The following is a 17,793-nucleotide window of genomic DNA, read 5'->3' as shown; positions in this document are numbered from 1 at the left end:
GAGATGTCCATATTTTGCTGGCACTGCTGGTTTCCCACAGCATGAAAATCATCCAAACAAGGAGACATGGGGCAGTCTGTGTTTCACAGAAGATTAATTGCTGTGAGCTCACATTTCCATTGGACTTCCCTCCTGGGCATAAAGGCAGTTTGTATTTTGCCTTTGGGGACAAATAAGGAGAGATTCCTCCAGGTCTGCAAGCTTTTGCAATCAGGATTGAGGGATGACAGGTCTGATTGTAGGAGTCAAAACTCTGGCCATAGTAAAGGAACACACATAAGAGAGAACCAAGGTGGATTCTTTTATCCAAAGGAGGAACCCAGTGAGAGAAAAAAAAGGTAGAGGCAATGTGCTGCTGAACAAATAAATAGCAGTCAGAAGCTTCCATTATTTTCCTGTGAACCAGTCTGAAAGTCCTGTGTCCAAACAGCAGTGGTCAGAGAGGTTTGAAAATTTGCTCTTTGGCACAATGCAAGGCAAACACTGAGTGATCATTTACTTGTCAGATTCCTACATCACCTTGATAATTATCATTTTGCAGGGATGTGGTGATAACAGGTTGACTGTCCCTTTTATTAGAATTTCAAAGACACATTTGTGAAAGTGCTTGAGATGTCTCCCTACCACCACACCCCTGAAAAACATCTTTGATCCTCTTCAGAAGTGGCTGTAGGGGCTTGAATTTGGAAGCTATTTCTAAGCCAATAGTAAGCAAGTTAGGCAAGTACATGGATCACTTGGGAAATGCTAATCCATTCCTGGAGAAACAAATGTAGTGACACAAATGTCTCCTGTTTATTTTATAGTCATCCTGAACACACAAAAAACCAAGACAAATTGATGCTATTTACCCTAAATAGGATACATGGTAATAGCTGATTCCTAGCATTTATCTTAAAGTCAGGTGCATCCCATGAAAAGAAGACAGACACTTTTTCCATTTTCTAGAATACAGGGACCAAGAGAAGCATTTAAATGACATGTCCCCTTCCCCTAGCCCTTGGATTTTCTGCATGAACAGCCTTTATCCCACAGATCCAGAGGGAGTCCCTAAAGACATGTGTGATCTCAGCTCTTTAATCAAAATCAAACCATCAAAATAACCCCAAACCAACTAACCAAAAAAATACCCCAAATCAAAACCCAGCACAGAGTTATTCTATGTTATACCAAAGCCCTTAGAGATGGTGATTGCCATATTGCCATACTACAGAGGTACTGGCACTTAGTATAATATCAGTTTGCTCTTCTGCCAGCATCCATCGTCTCTCACACGGGTTCTTCTTTGGTGTGTGTGCTCCATCATGATTTATACCTCCCAACCACAGAGATACATCTGTTCCATAGTCTGGTAATGCTCTGGACAAGCTCTTTTCTGCAAGCAATGTGAGTGACACGCTCATGCTGTCAGATCTTGGTCTGTCAGACACATCCGTGACATGTCCTGACCCATGGGGAATGTGAGGACAGCTGCAACAAAGTCATGATTTTCCAAGGCTAAGCAGAGATGTGGGGATGACTGGAAGGGCATCATTTTAGATGTTTGCCTGCATCAGACAGTATCTTCCAAACTGCTGCAGGGTCCCAGGAATGCTGAGCTTTCTCAGCAGACTGAGCAGCTTTGAAACCCTAGACCCACTTCCCTATATGTAATAGGTCACTTTTCTAGATAGAAAATTCTATATCAGTCTGATTTACAGTGGAAACCATGAAGAGAAAATCCTCACTGGTAAAATGATTAGTTGTGCTGTGTGTTTTAAAAGAATCATCACTGGGAAACTGCCTTTGACCACAGAGAGCATGAGGTTAGTGTCAGAAAAGTGATTCTGAAATTCTTGCACAATAAGTGGTGGTTATTGTGGCTTTAAAATGTCCTCTACCTTGTTTTGATATACTTTCTCTGACTAGTAAAATGTACACATTTTCCTACCAAGGAACAAAAAATTAAGAAAACTGTTTTTCATGATAAATAGATATGATTATGAGTAAGCACTATGATGATAAAGATTTTGGATTTTTTTTCTCCTCACTATTTGATCTTATTTGAAACACATTTTCTTTCAGGTAAGGAAGAAAATGTTTCAAATTAAGTAAAATGCTTTTTTCTCAGATTACCTAAATCCCCTATAGACACTGGGCAATCTTGACATGAAAAGTCAGAACATTTTATTCAGGAAATATTAAAATGAATATTTTGCTATTACTAAAACAAATTTCCTTTTTTTTTTTTCCTCTTTTTTTTTTTTTTTTAAGTTTGATCGTAATTCTTACTTCAGTTTGACACAAATTAACAAGTTCTTTGTTTTCTTAGGAATCCTTAGGAAACTTACACTTCAGTGTAGAATTATTACCTAACTGAAGTTACAAGAGCAGCCCCTTCACAGAAGCAGCTGGAGTTGCTATTGTGAAACATCACCACAAGAGGAGCCAGATCATTGGGAAGGGCAATTAAAACTAGACAATAAAGCAGACAAGATAAGCCACAAGGAAAGGATCTGCATGGAAACGGGGATAGTCTATTGATTAGGAGCTCTGACTGCACAGTCAGCAGCTTTCTCATTCCTGTTTAATATGATCATAAATTAGGCTGCAACCAGATAAGTTAATGTGAATTTACTATCTGAAAAAGAGGTCATGACGAAATACTAAAGTTCTTTTGGAAGATGCAGAGGGATGGTGTTAATTCAGCAAAGAGACATAACATTGAATTTAGTTAAGACAGATGGAATAAATAAATTAAGTGAAGATATGGGCATCTAACTATCAAAATCTATTATGCCATTCACAGTCACAGGGCTACAGACCAGCCATAAACAAAAAAAAAAGGGAAAAACAGGATCAACATTTAATAAAGGGAAGAAATGGAAATGTACATCCTCATAGCTCTAACATTTTATTCAGAGAAGTGACAAGATCAGAGTAAAAAAATTACTTTGATGGTAGTCTGGAAGAACATACATATGTAAATCTAAACCTCTGTTTCTGAAAATCATCCAGTCATTTCAGGATGCTGAAATCTTCATGTTTATCTTGGGCTAAAACACATTTTCCCCAACTATATTTCAAAAAATGACCATCCACCTTAACTAGGATAATAATCCTCTACCAGTAACCCCTGCCTCCTTTCCTTTTAGAGCTCTCTTATTTCACACCCACTCAGATATAAATTGAAAGTCCATTGGTCCAGAGCAAACTCAGATCTAGTGGGATCAGGAATGATGTCACAGGAGAGACACACTACATTCAATTCATCTCCCAGGGTTCCTCTTCTGCATTTTATGCAGCTCTTGGGTAATGCACACAAAGCACCATGGAAGCTCTGTGAAGCATTGCCATGTGATATTTTTGTTCAAGGCAGCAGCTGTTATTGGGCCTTGGGTATCCTTATCCACAGCAGTTACATGGGGCTGGATGAAGGATACACAGGCAATGAAACTGGAAAATCCCAAGTCTCTGACCAGAAACTTCTCTCAGAAAATCTTCACCCAGCATTTTAAGACACCAAACACACACAAGCAATGTCTTGCAATCAGGCATCCCATCCTGAAGTGTTATTCTGTGATAAACCTTTCCTCATAAAGAAAGACCTGATCAGTTGGTATGCTTTAAACAACCAACTGATTATTTAATTTTATCTTTGAAAAAAAAATAAAATAAATCCAGCATATGTAAGTGTACCACCTTTACTAATTAAGCTGCCTAATCTTGGTTTTATTATTAATTAGAAAAAAACCCAAACCAAGAAAACTGGCAAACCTGATGGAGCAGCATAGAAAGAGAAGAAAAAGGGTGTGGCTAGATTATCTCTTTCTGGGAAGAGAGAAGAGATGGAAGGTGAAAAGTGGGAGGACAGCAGCCAAAAGCAGTGCTATGGCATACAGGAGTCATAAAATATTACTATGGGAAAGTCAAATAAAATTACAGGCCAACAGCAGTCTTAGAAGATCCTGCAATAAAACAAGCCAAGGGATTCTGTACTGCAGCTAATGAAGCAACTGAGAATGCCTTGAAATGCAGCCAGCACATAGATTGCTCATGGAAGCTCAAGATCTAATTTTTTGGTTTCCTTTTCAAAGAAAACATCCAACCTTCTTCCACTACACCAATCCCATCCCAAGGAAATCACTATGTTTTCTGAATTGATCTTTGTTCAGTATAAACAAGTTCGTTGTGCCACTGGCTTCAAAACTCAGGGCCTCTTTTTTATTGCTTGAGCTTGTCCAGGAGCTCCCTGTTCACCCACACAGACCTCCTGGCACATTTTCCTGACTTCCTTTTTGTTGGGATGCATCTCTCCTGAGCTTGGAGGCAGTGAATTCATGCTCATCATTTAGGTAAACACCAAAAGAAACAAGCAAACCACCTCAAGCCTATTTTCCTTTGTTCTGAATAGGTCTAGAACACAAACGATGACAAGTCCTCCCTAGCTCACACCTTATTTCAGCAACCATTTATCAAACACTGCAAAATTAGAAAGCCAGGGGGCCACAGGGGAAACAGGAATATCTGAAATATCACTGAGCATATTTCATTCAGTATCCCCCTTTCCCTCAAGAGTTTATCACCTCTCATAGATGTGTCTTAGAAGCCACTGATGGCTCTAATTGCCAGAGCTGTCATTCATTCCTCGCATATTATCACACAGGTGGGTTTTTTTAAAAACTTCTATACATAGTTTCTTTCCCAGTACATACTTTCAGGATTTCATTTATTCTGAATTATTTCCAAGAAATTTTCTGAGGGGTTATATTTCACGTGTGGATTTTTTAAAAATTATTTTTATTTTTTAAAAAGTAAAGTAAATAGCTGGACTACAACTGAAATGGCAACAACAATAACAAAAAACCCCATCCAATACTAATAATTAGTCCATGGAATGGCTTATGTGTTCCTTACTAGTGAAGCACACCCTCCTGCTGCACTCCACTACCAAAAATGAAGACTTTTCTACTTTTAAACTGATAAATCAGAGCTGTCATTTACACAATAAGCATTCTGGTTTGCATATTTGCCTTCATTTACACCTCTAGATTTGCTGCCTTTTGCTTAATATAAACACACAGAGCAACTGTTAGGAGATAACATGCAGATGCACAAGTCACCATTAATGGCTCAGTAGTCCTACTCAATAAGGAAGGGATTGCATATCTGGAAAGCCTGTTGCCTTTAAAAATGATTCAAATTAGTGGCATAGTAATCCTCAGCGCATGTCATTTGCATAAAATTAAATATGGGCCTGCTCAAGGCAGCTCTGCTGTCATACTAGTGGTCCTCTTCACATCACCAGCATCATCTGCATAAATGATATCCTGCAGTTTGCATTTGGAGCTAAGGCACCTCAGTTTGGGTGGCTGGCTGTACAATTGTTAGCTGTGACGCCATTTGGTTTGTGTCTGCTGGAAGACTTCTGCTAAATTCGTAAGCTTCAGATTGCTGTAATCTTGTAATCAGAAGAACACAGACAACCTTTTCCTCAGTAAATGTTTCACCCCATCACTTGGGGATAGACTTGTGAGTCACTTTAAACTGGAGCTTTTGTCAAAGCCTTTTTTTTTTTTTCCCCCGCCTAAACCAAAAATGCAATAAAAACAAATTATAGCAAGAAACAAAACTACTACTTCATGCCTCGATAACTACATTTATCCACTTCCAGTAATAACTTGAATTTGGGATTTTAAACTCAGGAAATGCCATCATCATAAACCGTATTGCTCAGGATTCTTTTAACCACCTCAGTAGCTACTAAAACACTTCAAAGGAGCTGATATTGCATTAGGAGAGGAGCAAAACGAGGCAAACTCCAGGCACCCCCCACCCTCTCAGTGCCAGGTGTTTGTGTGAGCCCTTACCTGCTGGGTAACGCTCGATGACGGGCCAGTTGTCCACCTGTAGGGTGGCATTGCCACCACTCCTTGTGAAGCGAACCACGTGGTACTTCCCATCGTTAATGATGGCGTTCATCTCTTCGATGGCGATGTCGTCCGTCCCAACATTAAATTTAACTCCAATTTTTCCCTGGTGCTGCATAGTTGGGGGGAAAAAAAAGAAATAAAACAAAAATAAAAAAAGAGGAAGAACAAAAAGAACTAATTAAGAGCTGTTTTAGAAGAAATTGAGACAGTGTGTCTCAACACACTGTGTGATTTCTAACATCTTCCCTCCTCAGATGTAACTTCTGAAAGTTTGCGTGTGGCAGTGACAAACCTGACAGCTTAGGAAGTCTGGGACGTGCTTTTGAAGGATAATTGATATTCCAAATGAGTTACTTCACCAAACTGAGCTCTCTCCTTTTACAAGAGATTCAGATCAAGATGAGGACAGGGGAAAATGGCGGAAAGCTTAAGGTTTCTGTCTTTGTCCTCTCCCTCACCTCCATGACAATTAAACAAAAAATTTTCCTTTTAGACTTTCAAAACAGAAAGTCTTATAATGTCACTTGGAAGAGATACAAGAATTTTCTGGCCATAAAAGCTAAGTATCAACCCTGTTTTTCCTTTTTTTAACCCTCATTCATACTTAGGGTCTTCATAACTGATAACAAAGAAGGAGATTTATATTTTTCTCTTTGAGAGATTTTTGGCATCACATTGTAGTGATTCGGAATCATTAAGCCAAGACCACACTGGCTGATTAACAAGGACTTCCCTGTTCAGAGCCAGAGAGCAGGAAAAGGCATTTGCTGACACAGGGACATGGTATTGTTCTCACTAAGGCCAGAGACTCTTTTTCTTTTGCTGGGACTTCCCTATAAACTCCTGTGTTTGAGTGCTCTTAGGGCTAAGGGGACTTCCCATGCACACCAATACCTGGCACCAAGGCAGTAGATTTTCCAAATGACTGTCATTTGGCATGTTTTCATTTTTATTGACTTTTAATTATTAAAATGTTCACTCTAATGGGACATCTGCACTTTAATAAAGTCTTTTAATATCTATTAAAGTTAACTGAAGGGATTTATAATTTTTTTTCTCCTATAAAAGCAATTCTACTCTTCAATAAAGGTAGAAAAAAAAAAAGCACTGCACAATATGAGATTAGGGAGTTATTCATCATAATTGCTAATTCTACATGAAATTGCATGTTCTTGGAACTGGTATATCCCTCTTTAAAGTTAAAAAATTTCATGAAGTTTTTACATGACCAGATGAAACATTCACATGAAATCTTCAAGAACCAGTTCCACATCTCTAGCAGAGCTCTTGTGTCTGCTCTTTGTCTTACTACCCTAGCACTGCTTCCTGCAATAAGTGTATTCTGCACCTCCTTGTCTCAGGAAGTCCTCCAAGCAAAGAAATCAAGGGTTTGTCCACTTTATTTTATTCTCTTTTTAAACATCTGGCTTTGTTTTCCAGCAGTGCTTGAAGTTACACACAGCTGAGCAGCTGCTGAACACCTCTGCAGTTCCTCACCATTTTGGCATGACGCTATCAGCTCCTCAGCTACGACCTTTCTTGAAACATCTAAAGGAGCATTCCCTGATGAGATTTGCAAAATGAGTCTGAAAAATATTTTTTGTTGCCTCAGTTGATTGAAAAATGTTCTAAACATTCCTCTTTTTTTTTTTTTTTTTTTTCCCCTCGTGGATTGTTTTAATATTTCTCCATTTGCAGGTCCTACTTCTTGTCTATAGAGTGTCAATAAGGGATCCACCTTATCCAATTCATGCTCATCTTCTTTTGCCTCTGGTGTGAGTTGCATAGCAATTTCCCAATTTTCTTGGAAAGGTAACTGCAGCTCTTCTTAATTTCAGCTGCTTCAACTAGACTCAGAATAAATTTCACCCATTTTTTTTTCCCATGGATGCAGTGGCTTATTTGTTTCACCTGTTCCATTCATATGCTTAGTCTCTTAAAACAGAAATATAAACAAAGAAATGTAACATTATCCTGTTTTAAAGCAATCTCCTCTTTTACTAATTTTTGAAATGCAGAAAACCAGCATGTAATGATAATGGTGTATGCAACTTTTCATAGTACTTTCAATAAATCAAAGGCTCTGAGGATTAAATAAGGCTCCCTAATTTTAGTGTGATTCATAATTATACTATTCATACTCTACATTTTACATACCAGTTTTCTTATTTGCTATATATATGCATATACATATATTATTTTAGTTGTTTTTTGAAATGGCAAAGGAAACAAAACAACTTTAAAGTGAATAGAAGAGGTGGGGGTAAAAAGAAGTGGCATACATGGCACATATATCAGCACTTTTTCCAAAGTTAGAACATGTGGGGCTGCAGCCAAGTTACCATTTGCAAATTGCCAGGTATTGACAAGTGAAATGAATGCTTTGCAGATTTGAAAGCAGACTTTCTGCCTTCCTTTATAGATAAACACCTTCCAGTGAAAAAAAAACCCAAGTTTTCCTGACTTCCTTACGTTTGTACAGAAATACTGTGCACAGACACAAAGCAGGCAGATGCAAGAGCAAATATCACCCTAAAAGCTGGTAACATATTACAATGATTCTTTTATTTTTACTTGTAATGTATTTGTGTATCTGAAACCACAAAAAACTCCATTTTTAAAGGATACACTTATTTTTTTTTCCACACTTCTCCAGCAGCTGTGGTCATCTCTATAACACCTCCATAAAACAAGGATGCAAATCTGTGTTTCAAATTGAAGACCTCCTGATTATTATATCAAATTTAAGTTCTGGATATCATGCCAAACATTACATAAATTACAACCCCATTGTGCACAGCCCTTTAGAACCACAAAACAAAACATGATGCTGCAATAGGCACTTTTCTATGTAGGTAGGGGGTTTTCTAAGCCCTTGCATTATCATGCAGGAATTTGACTCATTGCACCCCGCTGCAAGATAACATTACTTTTCATTTGTCTTTGTCACATTATTTTTTGTCTGTCTTAGGTTAAGACCGTGTGCACACAGAATTACCATGGATCAGCTAACATACAGTAACCTGTTGAGATAACTTGATCTCAGCCCTCAGCCTTGTTATGTTCCATCTAGCAGGCCTGTAACCTTTTAGAAAGAACTGGTTTATATTTTCTCCTTTTTCTTTTTTTTGAGCAATATGGTAGTGCAGAAAGGAAAGATACCTATAAAACTGAACCATACTAAATTACTATTTTCACTTTGCCAGCCTCAATTGCATAGTAAAGTGATAGAAATTTTCTTTTATCACTTGTTCATTCAAAATAAACTTAGAAGTCATCCTTCCTGTCAGAAACAGCCTCAGACAGATGCTGAGTGAGAGGTTCCCTCTTCAGCACCCTGCTGATGGGCACTATAGAAATGTCTGTGTATCATTAAATACTGAAATAATTCAACTGCTGTTGAATGGTGCTCTCTCTGTCAATGATCCAAAACAGTACAGGCTCACATTCCCACATGCAAAGTTGTTTTTTGCCCACAAGCAAAGATGATCATATCAGAGCTCCCCTGGTAAAAATCAGCTCTGTACACAGAGCCCATAGAAGTCCACTGCACTGTTTATGGTTCTCAGCTTGTGTTTTCTTTTTCTCAGTCTCACCCAGTTGGCAGAGAACATAATAATGGAATCAATTCCTTTTCCTACTGTGCCTTTATCTATTCCAAACTGCTACGGCCACAATAACAGAGCGTAGTCATGCAGGAGGTGGGAGAGTTTCCAAGGAGAGCCAAAAGAGAGGAGGCATGCATTTCAAGAAGTTGCTTAAACATTGTGTCTATGGAAATTATTTTGAACCTCTGATCCAAAGGTGGTATGACTATTGCTAAATCCACCACATCACCACCACTGCTCCCTGGGGCAATGCACAGGGACCTCGGATCCATCTACAGACAGCCCGTGACGCTCTCAGCCCCAGCCAGAAACTCTCCAGAAACACCAAGCTCATGGTTTGGAGGTGCTTTGGCCATGTAGCTGTCCTGTTTCTGAGGCCAGGGTAGCTTTTATTTCTGCAATAGGAAGATAAATTAATTTGTTGTTGGCCTGTGCATGACTACAATGTGCAATGTAGGCTTTGTGTATAGCTTAAATTCTGCTGTCCAGGCTCAGAGGCTAAGGAGAAATATGTTAATGGCATCAAAGCAGTTGGATAAAACTGTGAGATAGCTCCAATTCTATGCTACTAATGTGCTCTGAAACTCTGGGAGCTTTGATTGCTCCAGCAGTATAGGATGTGTATGTGTGCATGTGTACATACCAGTCACTTCAAAATGTCTTGTCTTCAAAAGCTCTGGCAGCAACTGCTGTAATCTAGCAACTCCAGTGGAGTATTTTCAAGCCTGCTTTATGAATTGTCTACTCTAAGTACTTAACAGACTTCTGATGAGGCACCAGGAATGCTGATGAACCCAAGAACCAAGCAAGAAAGGTGGAATGCAAATCAAGCCAGCAGCTGACATTGCAATTTGCTCCCTGTTGGACTCTAGTTCAGTGCTACCAATCTGCCAAAAGGCAGCAAAACCCATGCTAGTATTATTATATATATATATATATATATATATAATAATATAATATAGTATATAGTATATTATATACATATATATACACTCAAACACACACATATATATATTATAAATATATATAATTTATATTTCCTATAACATCAGCAACACTTTTCTGCTCTCTGTAGCAGTAACTCTGGAATTAGCCAGACATGAGTGCATGCAAACTTGGCACAACAGTAGTTTTAGAACAGACTGCAGACAACCTAAGCTCATAATACTTACAACCTTTAGCCACTTCCAAGGAAAAGCAATAACACTGGGACTCCCACAGGTGGACAAATTGAGAAGAAGAAATTCAAGAATGCCAACTTGCATTTGATATCAACAACCCCTGAGGCACCACGTTCTGGTGAATGCAGTGACAAAGTCTTAGAACTAACTGAAGGTGTACTTTGGTTTTATTGAAGCATTTCTGGAGTTTTATTAAGAGTGAGATCATTTTAATTGAAATGTAATCAGAATATAATCATATTCTATATGATAGATATCTGTGCAAAATAATTAAAATAATCTCTGGGTTTCTCAATCCTGAAAGGAGATGCATATTTTAAAATAATACTGCTTGCTTCAGAAGTGAGGGATACGTGACAGAAGACACACTTGAACTCCAAGTTTAATGGAATAACTATATATATATTTTAGTCTAATAAACCATCATTATTTCTTATTACCATCTTCCAGAGGAAATGTTTCCTGGAAAAGACACAGAAAATATAAACCATCTGGGAAGAGTTCTTTGAATGCATACATCTCTTATATTGGATATAGAAATTTTCTGAATATTGAGTTTTAAATTAATTCTCTTGGATTTTACATCATTAACCTAACATATATTTTTTTTTCATTGCTTTTCTCTATGAGAAGTGGAAAAATATCCAACATATTTTTCCAACATTAACCTTTTTTTTTTCCCCTTTTAGTCAACTGCAAGTCAAGACACCAAAGAAACAGGTATTCTCCTGTCATACCTCATCTTTGTACTTACAGTCAGGTTTTGTGCCCTTTCATAAATTAAGAAAGGTATTTCAGAAAGGCTTTCAATGTATCAGTGCTTGACATACTGCAGAAAATCCAGGTATCAGAATGCTGGTAAGAAATGTTACTTCTCAGAGGTTGGCACATCAGGCAATGAAAGCAAAGATTTCTGCTGATGACTGATAGGATACATCCACCTGGTACTCAGTCTTTTGGAATCTGACAAGTGGGAAACTATTTGGTTTTCATTTCTTTTCCCAAAAGCTGTAAATGCATAACTAGTGTGGAAAAGCAAAGAAAACAGAACAAACCAACCAAACTTTCCTTTTTTCTGGTTTCCTGGTGAGGACACTAAGCTATTTCCAGTGCTCCCTCTTTCAAATTCTCACCATTTACCTGCACCATTTATTTTCCCAATATTTGTTTATTTATTTCTCAGTTTCACATCTTTATAGACCTTAGGTTATGAGGGAAAAAAAGAAAAAAAAACTAACAAAAAAAAAATCAAAGAAAAAAAAAGAAAAAAGAAAAAAAACCCAACACTTTTCATTTTAATCCAAGATACCAGTTCTGATAATTGTACAGAAAAGGTTAAAACCCAAAGCCTTGCAAGATTCTGCTGGTAGACCAAGAGAAAGAACTGGAAATCATGTTAAATCATCACTGGGCTTGAGTGGTGGCTGGAATCCAAACATGGCCCTTGGATTCCTGTGACAAGAGCGGTCAAATCTACGCTACCCATTTACACACATCCATTGGAAATGCAATCCTGGCAACAAAATGCTGCCTAACACTGTGTTATGCCTCTGTTCAGATTATTCACAGAGGAAAAATGTCTGCAGAGCTGGAAATGTTACCAGTATTTCCTGCAGTTCCTGTGCACCTAAACACAAACAGTTTTTCATCTACACCAAGATCCTTCCAGAGACAGTACAAAGCACTTGAAAAACAGATTGATAATCATAAATATACAGCAAAAAAATATTTTTTTTCCTCCTCTAGTTTTGGGATCTTCAATTAGCTGTCTCATGAATTTTGTAAAAGAGACATGGAGGGAAAATTTGCATCATATTTCACTCTCCTGTTTTACTCCGAAATTCTGTAAGATCCTTTAATAAACCTTTACATTACTCCAATTCCATGCCATTAAGTTATCTAGGTTTTCTAAATCAATACAGAAATAATAAAAATTCATTGTTCACCAGATGTCCCTGGCTGACATATAAGAAATAGCACTGTCACTGTAACAACATTATGCATGGAAATATACACAGATGCTACCAGAGCTACTGCACTCTTAAGCATTGGTCAATAAAAATTAAGCATCTTCTAGCCTTAGACTAATGATCCTTAAAAGATGTAAATGAAGTATGGGCTCAGCATCCCACTAATTTGCAACTGAGGTGCACCTAGAGAAAGAGCCACCTAAGTGGCTCACTAAGTGGAAGGAGCAACACGTGGCATAACAATTTTTATGTCCCAAGGTGCCATCTGTGTGACCCACAGAACAGAATTTCTGGAAAGATATCATGAGAGTAATCACTCACCAACCCAGCATTTCAGGGCAGGAAGCAACTACCCTTTACTACCATGAAAAAGTGACTTGTATCACTTTTCTGCTTTAAAATAATTATCCTCACAGTCTGCTTTAAAGCGTTATAGCAATTCGATTTATACATAAAACTCAGCAAGCAGAAAATATAGAAATATTTATAAATCTACAGTTCTGACACTTCAACTCTCAGTCTGCAGTCTTCCTGTTCGGTTTTAAACATTGTAATTTTCACTGCTATGTATTATAGGTGTATTATTTCAGGTTACCCTGATGATGAATTCCTGAGACAATACAATTACCTAAACAACCAACCCTTGAAATGCAGTAGTTATGAAAGACATGCGGTGTAGAGCCCACAGCAGCAGCCTACCGCATCTTATTATCCACTCAGCATCATTACTGCAGTACACAAAATTAAGTTTTTCTGAGAAAAAATGCAGTAAAGAACAATTTAAGTATCCAGCCCTTAATGTGGCACTTCTTTCAAAGCAGAATGTTTCACAGAAATACCTTGACCTTGCCAGTGTCTCACCCAGGGCTTGCAGTCATGGTGAGATGCTATGGATGGACTGAAGAGGTGCTGTTCACCAAACACAGCATAATTTGAAGGAAATGAAGTCTTAACTACTGGCCAAGGAAGCCCACAGGGCTTGGCTTTGCTCTGTGCACTTATTTCCCACGTGGGCAGACCTATTGGGTATCTTAAATACAGGATGTCCAGCCCCAGGGATTCCATCCTCATTGGAAGCTCCAGCTGCTCACAGATTGCAAACACTGCTGCTCCCCACACATATATCAACATCTGAATGGGCACACTGAGATTTGACAATTATGAAAAGCTGCCCAGTTCTTCAGAGTGGTTTTATACAGAGGTTATTAAAACAGTGCTCCTGGAACTCCACACAGTCATACACAGGTGTAAAACACACGAGTAGTATCTTGGTATCAGTACAATCTAATCCACGCTGGAAGTTGTCCTGGCTTAAGGGCATTGATTTCTGTGTTTAGAAAGGTTTCAGAGAACTCTCCTGATAATTTGTGTGTCCGAAACAAATTCAAAGTCAGGCTGAGTAGGATGTATAACTGGGACCAGAAGTGAAGAATCAGCAAATTCTCAACCAGGCTTTCATGCCAAATGATTAATAGCCCTGTGATCAACACACATGCTCACGAAAACACCAGTAATTATTTTTTGAGAATATGGGTCAAAGGACTTTTCATATTAAAAGCCTGTAGGGAATTATTAAAAACCAAAAATGGCACTGGACAGCCAACTTCTATCGAGCTTTAATGAAAAATTAACACCTACCTGCCATTCATAGCTTTCATAAGCTCCCCTTTAATATTAACTAGTGTCTTGAATATTTCCAGATGCCTACCACAATCACTGGGAAAAAGCTCTTTTTAAATCCATACTTTGTATTCCTTTATTGTTCTGATTGCCTGCATGCAAATGCATTTCCAGAATTGTTTCCTAAATATTGTTCTCTTTCTTTGGGGTCCCCAGTAGGAAATAACATGTTCCTAATTCATCTTGGCTGATAAGTACTCATTAGTGACATGGGTTTACATAAAAGAAAACTGAAAGGAAATAGAAAAAAAATCCAGTCCACAAAGTGATTTAAAAGCTGGGCATCTGAATAGTGGACTTAGATTAATATTTTTGCCTCCTAGCTATAAAATGAAGAAAGCATTATTTCTCATTTCAGAAAGTTGTCTATCTGAAGCAATTTATAACTGAAAAGTAGATCAGCAAAAATAAAGGAAACAAAAGAAAATACACATACACACAAATCAACTAGTGGCCTACAAAACAAATATAGAACCGAAATGAAAAGCCCTCACACTGGATATGTAACCTACGCTCTTCCCAGCCAGAGAGCTACAACATGCCACAGGTAGGGCTTGGGCTCCCTAGAAGAAAGGCAAGTCCTGGCTGTTGTCCCAATTTTTGAGCAGTCCTATCATTTCTGTTGCCAGCTTTCCTCCTTTTATCCTCAAGTGTAGAAGCATTCTAGGCCGAGCTTTAATGCCAAGTGTATTTTCCTCCATGGTAGTAGTCTCCTTTATCTTACCTTTCTTCATCTTGAAGATCTTTCAGTATCAAAACCAACCTGACAATTTACTGGTGTGCTGTGCTACACAGTGCAGAGTCACCTATTATCAATGCTACAACAGAGGATCTCACTTCTTTGATCACTTAATGCTACAGAGCATGTAAAAATCCTTACACTGAATACATGTAGCACATGAAGTGATCAAACAGTGTGCGTTGACTGGACTGTGAAATCCCTCAGGTAGCTGGAAGGGGAAAGCAAAATCTGATAGCTACCTCTACATTCTCTGCTGCTGCTGCTAACAACCCCCAAGGTTTGAAAGACTTTGTTTTGGCATCTTGAAAAAAACCAAACCAAAACCTGTGGAAGAGAAGTGCTTCAAATGGAAGGGTTCTGTACAAGAAATCATTAGTGTTTGTGTACAGCTTCTACAAGGAAGAAATCTCTGGGGAAGGAACACAACAAAATAGCAGGAGCACCTTCGAAAATATGCTCTTCAATAATCAAGAAGTTCCTTAATTGTATTTAAGAAGAAATATGCCAGAAAACTGGAAAAGCTGACCTCAAGAAAATCAGAAAATGATCAAAACTAAATGTAACCCACCCCAAGGGAGCTTTGCCTACAACAGAGCTCTGTACTGTCAGGCTCTTAGTGCCTCTCTGAAGCAGGAAACATTCATGAATATTGTTGTCCTTACTGGAATGGTCATATCAGACTTGATTGATGTTCAAATATTCATCCATGCTCATGAACACAATGTTATTTAAACAAATCCCTAACAATATCTAAGTATTTGCTTACAACATGTAAACCAATAGCCATTAACAGCTAAAACTGAAAAATGCATCATTATCTTCAAATGGCACATGGGAAGGGGACAGCATCATCCTTTCAGTTACAAACTCTTCCCTTACAGCAGGCTTGTATTACTGCTGGAAAGCATCATTTTGGAAATGGGGCATGTTGGGCAACCAGCAATCAATGTTTTAGAGCAGCATTCTAACCTCATTGGTAGTGCACTCCCAATTCCTGCCCTTGCTGCAACTACTCTCTTCATTTATTGTTTTTTATTCTACTTGGCAGATATTTACCTCGGAAAGTAAAAAGTCAGAAGGAACTCCACAGAAGTCATGGCTGCTTTAGAAATAGTAACATGCTAAAAACAGAGCATCTCTCATTAGAGTTACTTGTCACTTTTTCAGAGCTTCTGTCTCATACTGCTATTCTCACACATTCCGCTGTGGAAGAGATGTGATGGTAAAATATTTGAAAGACAGCTGATGCAAATTATGTGCTTTCCATTTTTTGTTTCTTTTTAAATTCTGTAGTTACTAAGATCAAGGTTTTGCTAGAAAGAGCCTAGTAGAAACCAGACATAACTGTTTTACTTTTCATATTTCTACAGCTTTAATGATAGTGAGGGACTATCTGAAAAAGAAAAAAAATATAATAATTTCACTGTTATTTGGTCAGATAAGCTTTTGCAACTACATTAGGGTGGCAGAGAAAAGAATGGGCATCACTGGAAGGGAAAAAAAAACCAACATTAAAAAACCTACAGAGACTCATTGGAAATGTAACTTCCTGAAAACATAGCAGGGAAAAAATGTCTGCATCTTAAATAGCCTCACGGGAAGCTTATGTTTGAAATGTTCTGTGATCTGCACCAGATAACCCAATGTCTTGCTGACTTTGCCGGTGTCACAGAGGTGAGGTTTCCACATGGGTGAGCAAACCACTTGAGCAATTTATTCAAAAACATTAGACTCAAATTGGCTTTAGTACAGCACCAGGCAAGGCAGGTGTGTGTGTGTGCATGGCTGTGCACACATACTGCCTTTCTGACATTCTTCTGTGCTAAATGAGATAACTTAAAGGCTATAAAAAGAAAACCTGACTTCTTCTCCTTTTCTTATTTTTCCAAATTGTTCTTTGCCCACCAGTAGTCTCATTAAGCAGTAACACCATTAGAGGACATCAGGAACACATTTTTTCAGCTGTAGTGAAGCTCTAGCTTTTTGCCACTTTGCTTTGCTGGTGCAATTCCTAACAGGCTTCTTGGCTCTACCAGAGCAAAGGGCATTTGTTATTGACAGATTTCCCCAGTGAACACTCTCCTATTTCCTCTCTCAGCTCAGGCAGAGCACTGTGCAAGTGCTGTGCCCACCCTGCTGTGAGGAAACTCCACAAGCTCCATCTTACAGAACACACCACAAGCAAAAATCCACCAGAGCTGCTCTGCCACTAAGCTCCACTTCCTGTAATACAGGAGGACTTACTTTAATGCCTGGATAATTATAATTATGATTATTTTCTGTGCTCCATCCCACATTCAAACACTAATCTTGAAGCAGTAAGGTCGGTGCTGACGATCAGCCCCTTTTCCACCTGCTCTCACCCATCAATATAAATCCATCGCATGCCTGCAGATACCTCCATGAATGCTCATACATCTCTATATTTGATGTATGGAAATGTATATAGGGGAGTGATGAGGTGAAACAGCCCCTCCCCCTGCCCAGTCTCCATCCAGAGAGGTAAGAACAAGGATTTCTGATTAATTACTTATCAAGGAGAATCACCTTAATTAGGGTCAAATTCTATGGCAGACAGCCATAATTCATAATTCATTCTTCAATTTCTGTGTGCCAACACATTTCTTTCTGCAGAACAATTGATTTGAAGCTAAATTTACACTGTTCAATTATATTTTTATTTTTAAGGGAAAAAAAATT

At 38.3% G+C, this 17,793-nt stretch overlaps 1 protein-coding gene across 33 annotated transcripts in view; it reads right to left on the bottom strand.

Annotated features, from left to right (window-relative positions):
- NRXN1 (neurexin 1) overlaps nt 1-17,793 on the bottom strand; it is a 670,738-nt gene that overhangs the window by 115,195 nt on the left and 537,750 nt on the right. For all 33 annotated transcript variants that reach the window (XM_015621249.2, XM_015621250.2, XM_015621265.2 and 30 more), the window contains one exon: nt 5,850-6,021. In XM_015621249.2, coding sequence (XP_015476735.1) covers nt 5,850-6,021 — 172 coding nt within the window. The remainder of the gene's footprint in view (nt 1-5,849; nt 6,022-17,793) is intronic.

This window comes from Parus major, chromosome 3 (genome assembly GCF_001522545.3).
Source record: "Parus major isolate Abel chromosome 3, Parus_major1.1, whole genome shotgun sequence".
Lineage (NCBI taxonomy): Eukaryota > Metazoa > Chordata > Aves > Passeriformes > Paridae > Parus > Parus major.
The sequence above is the reverse complement of the archived record's forward strand: the minus strand, read 5'-3'. Positions and strand labels throughout refer to the sequence as shown.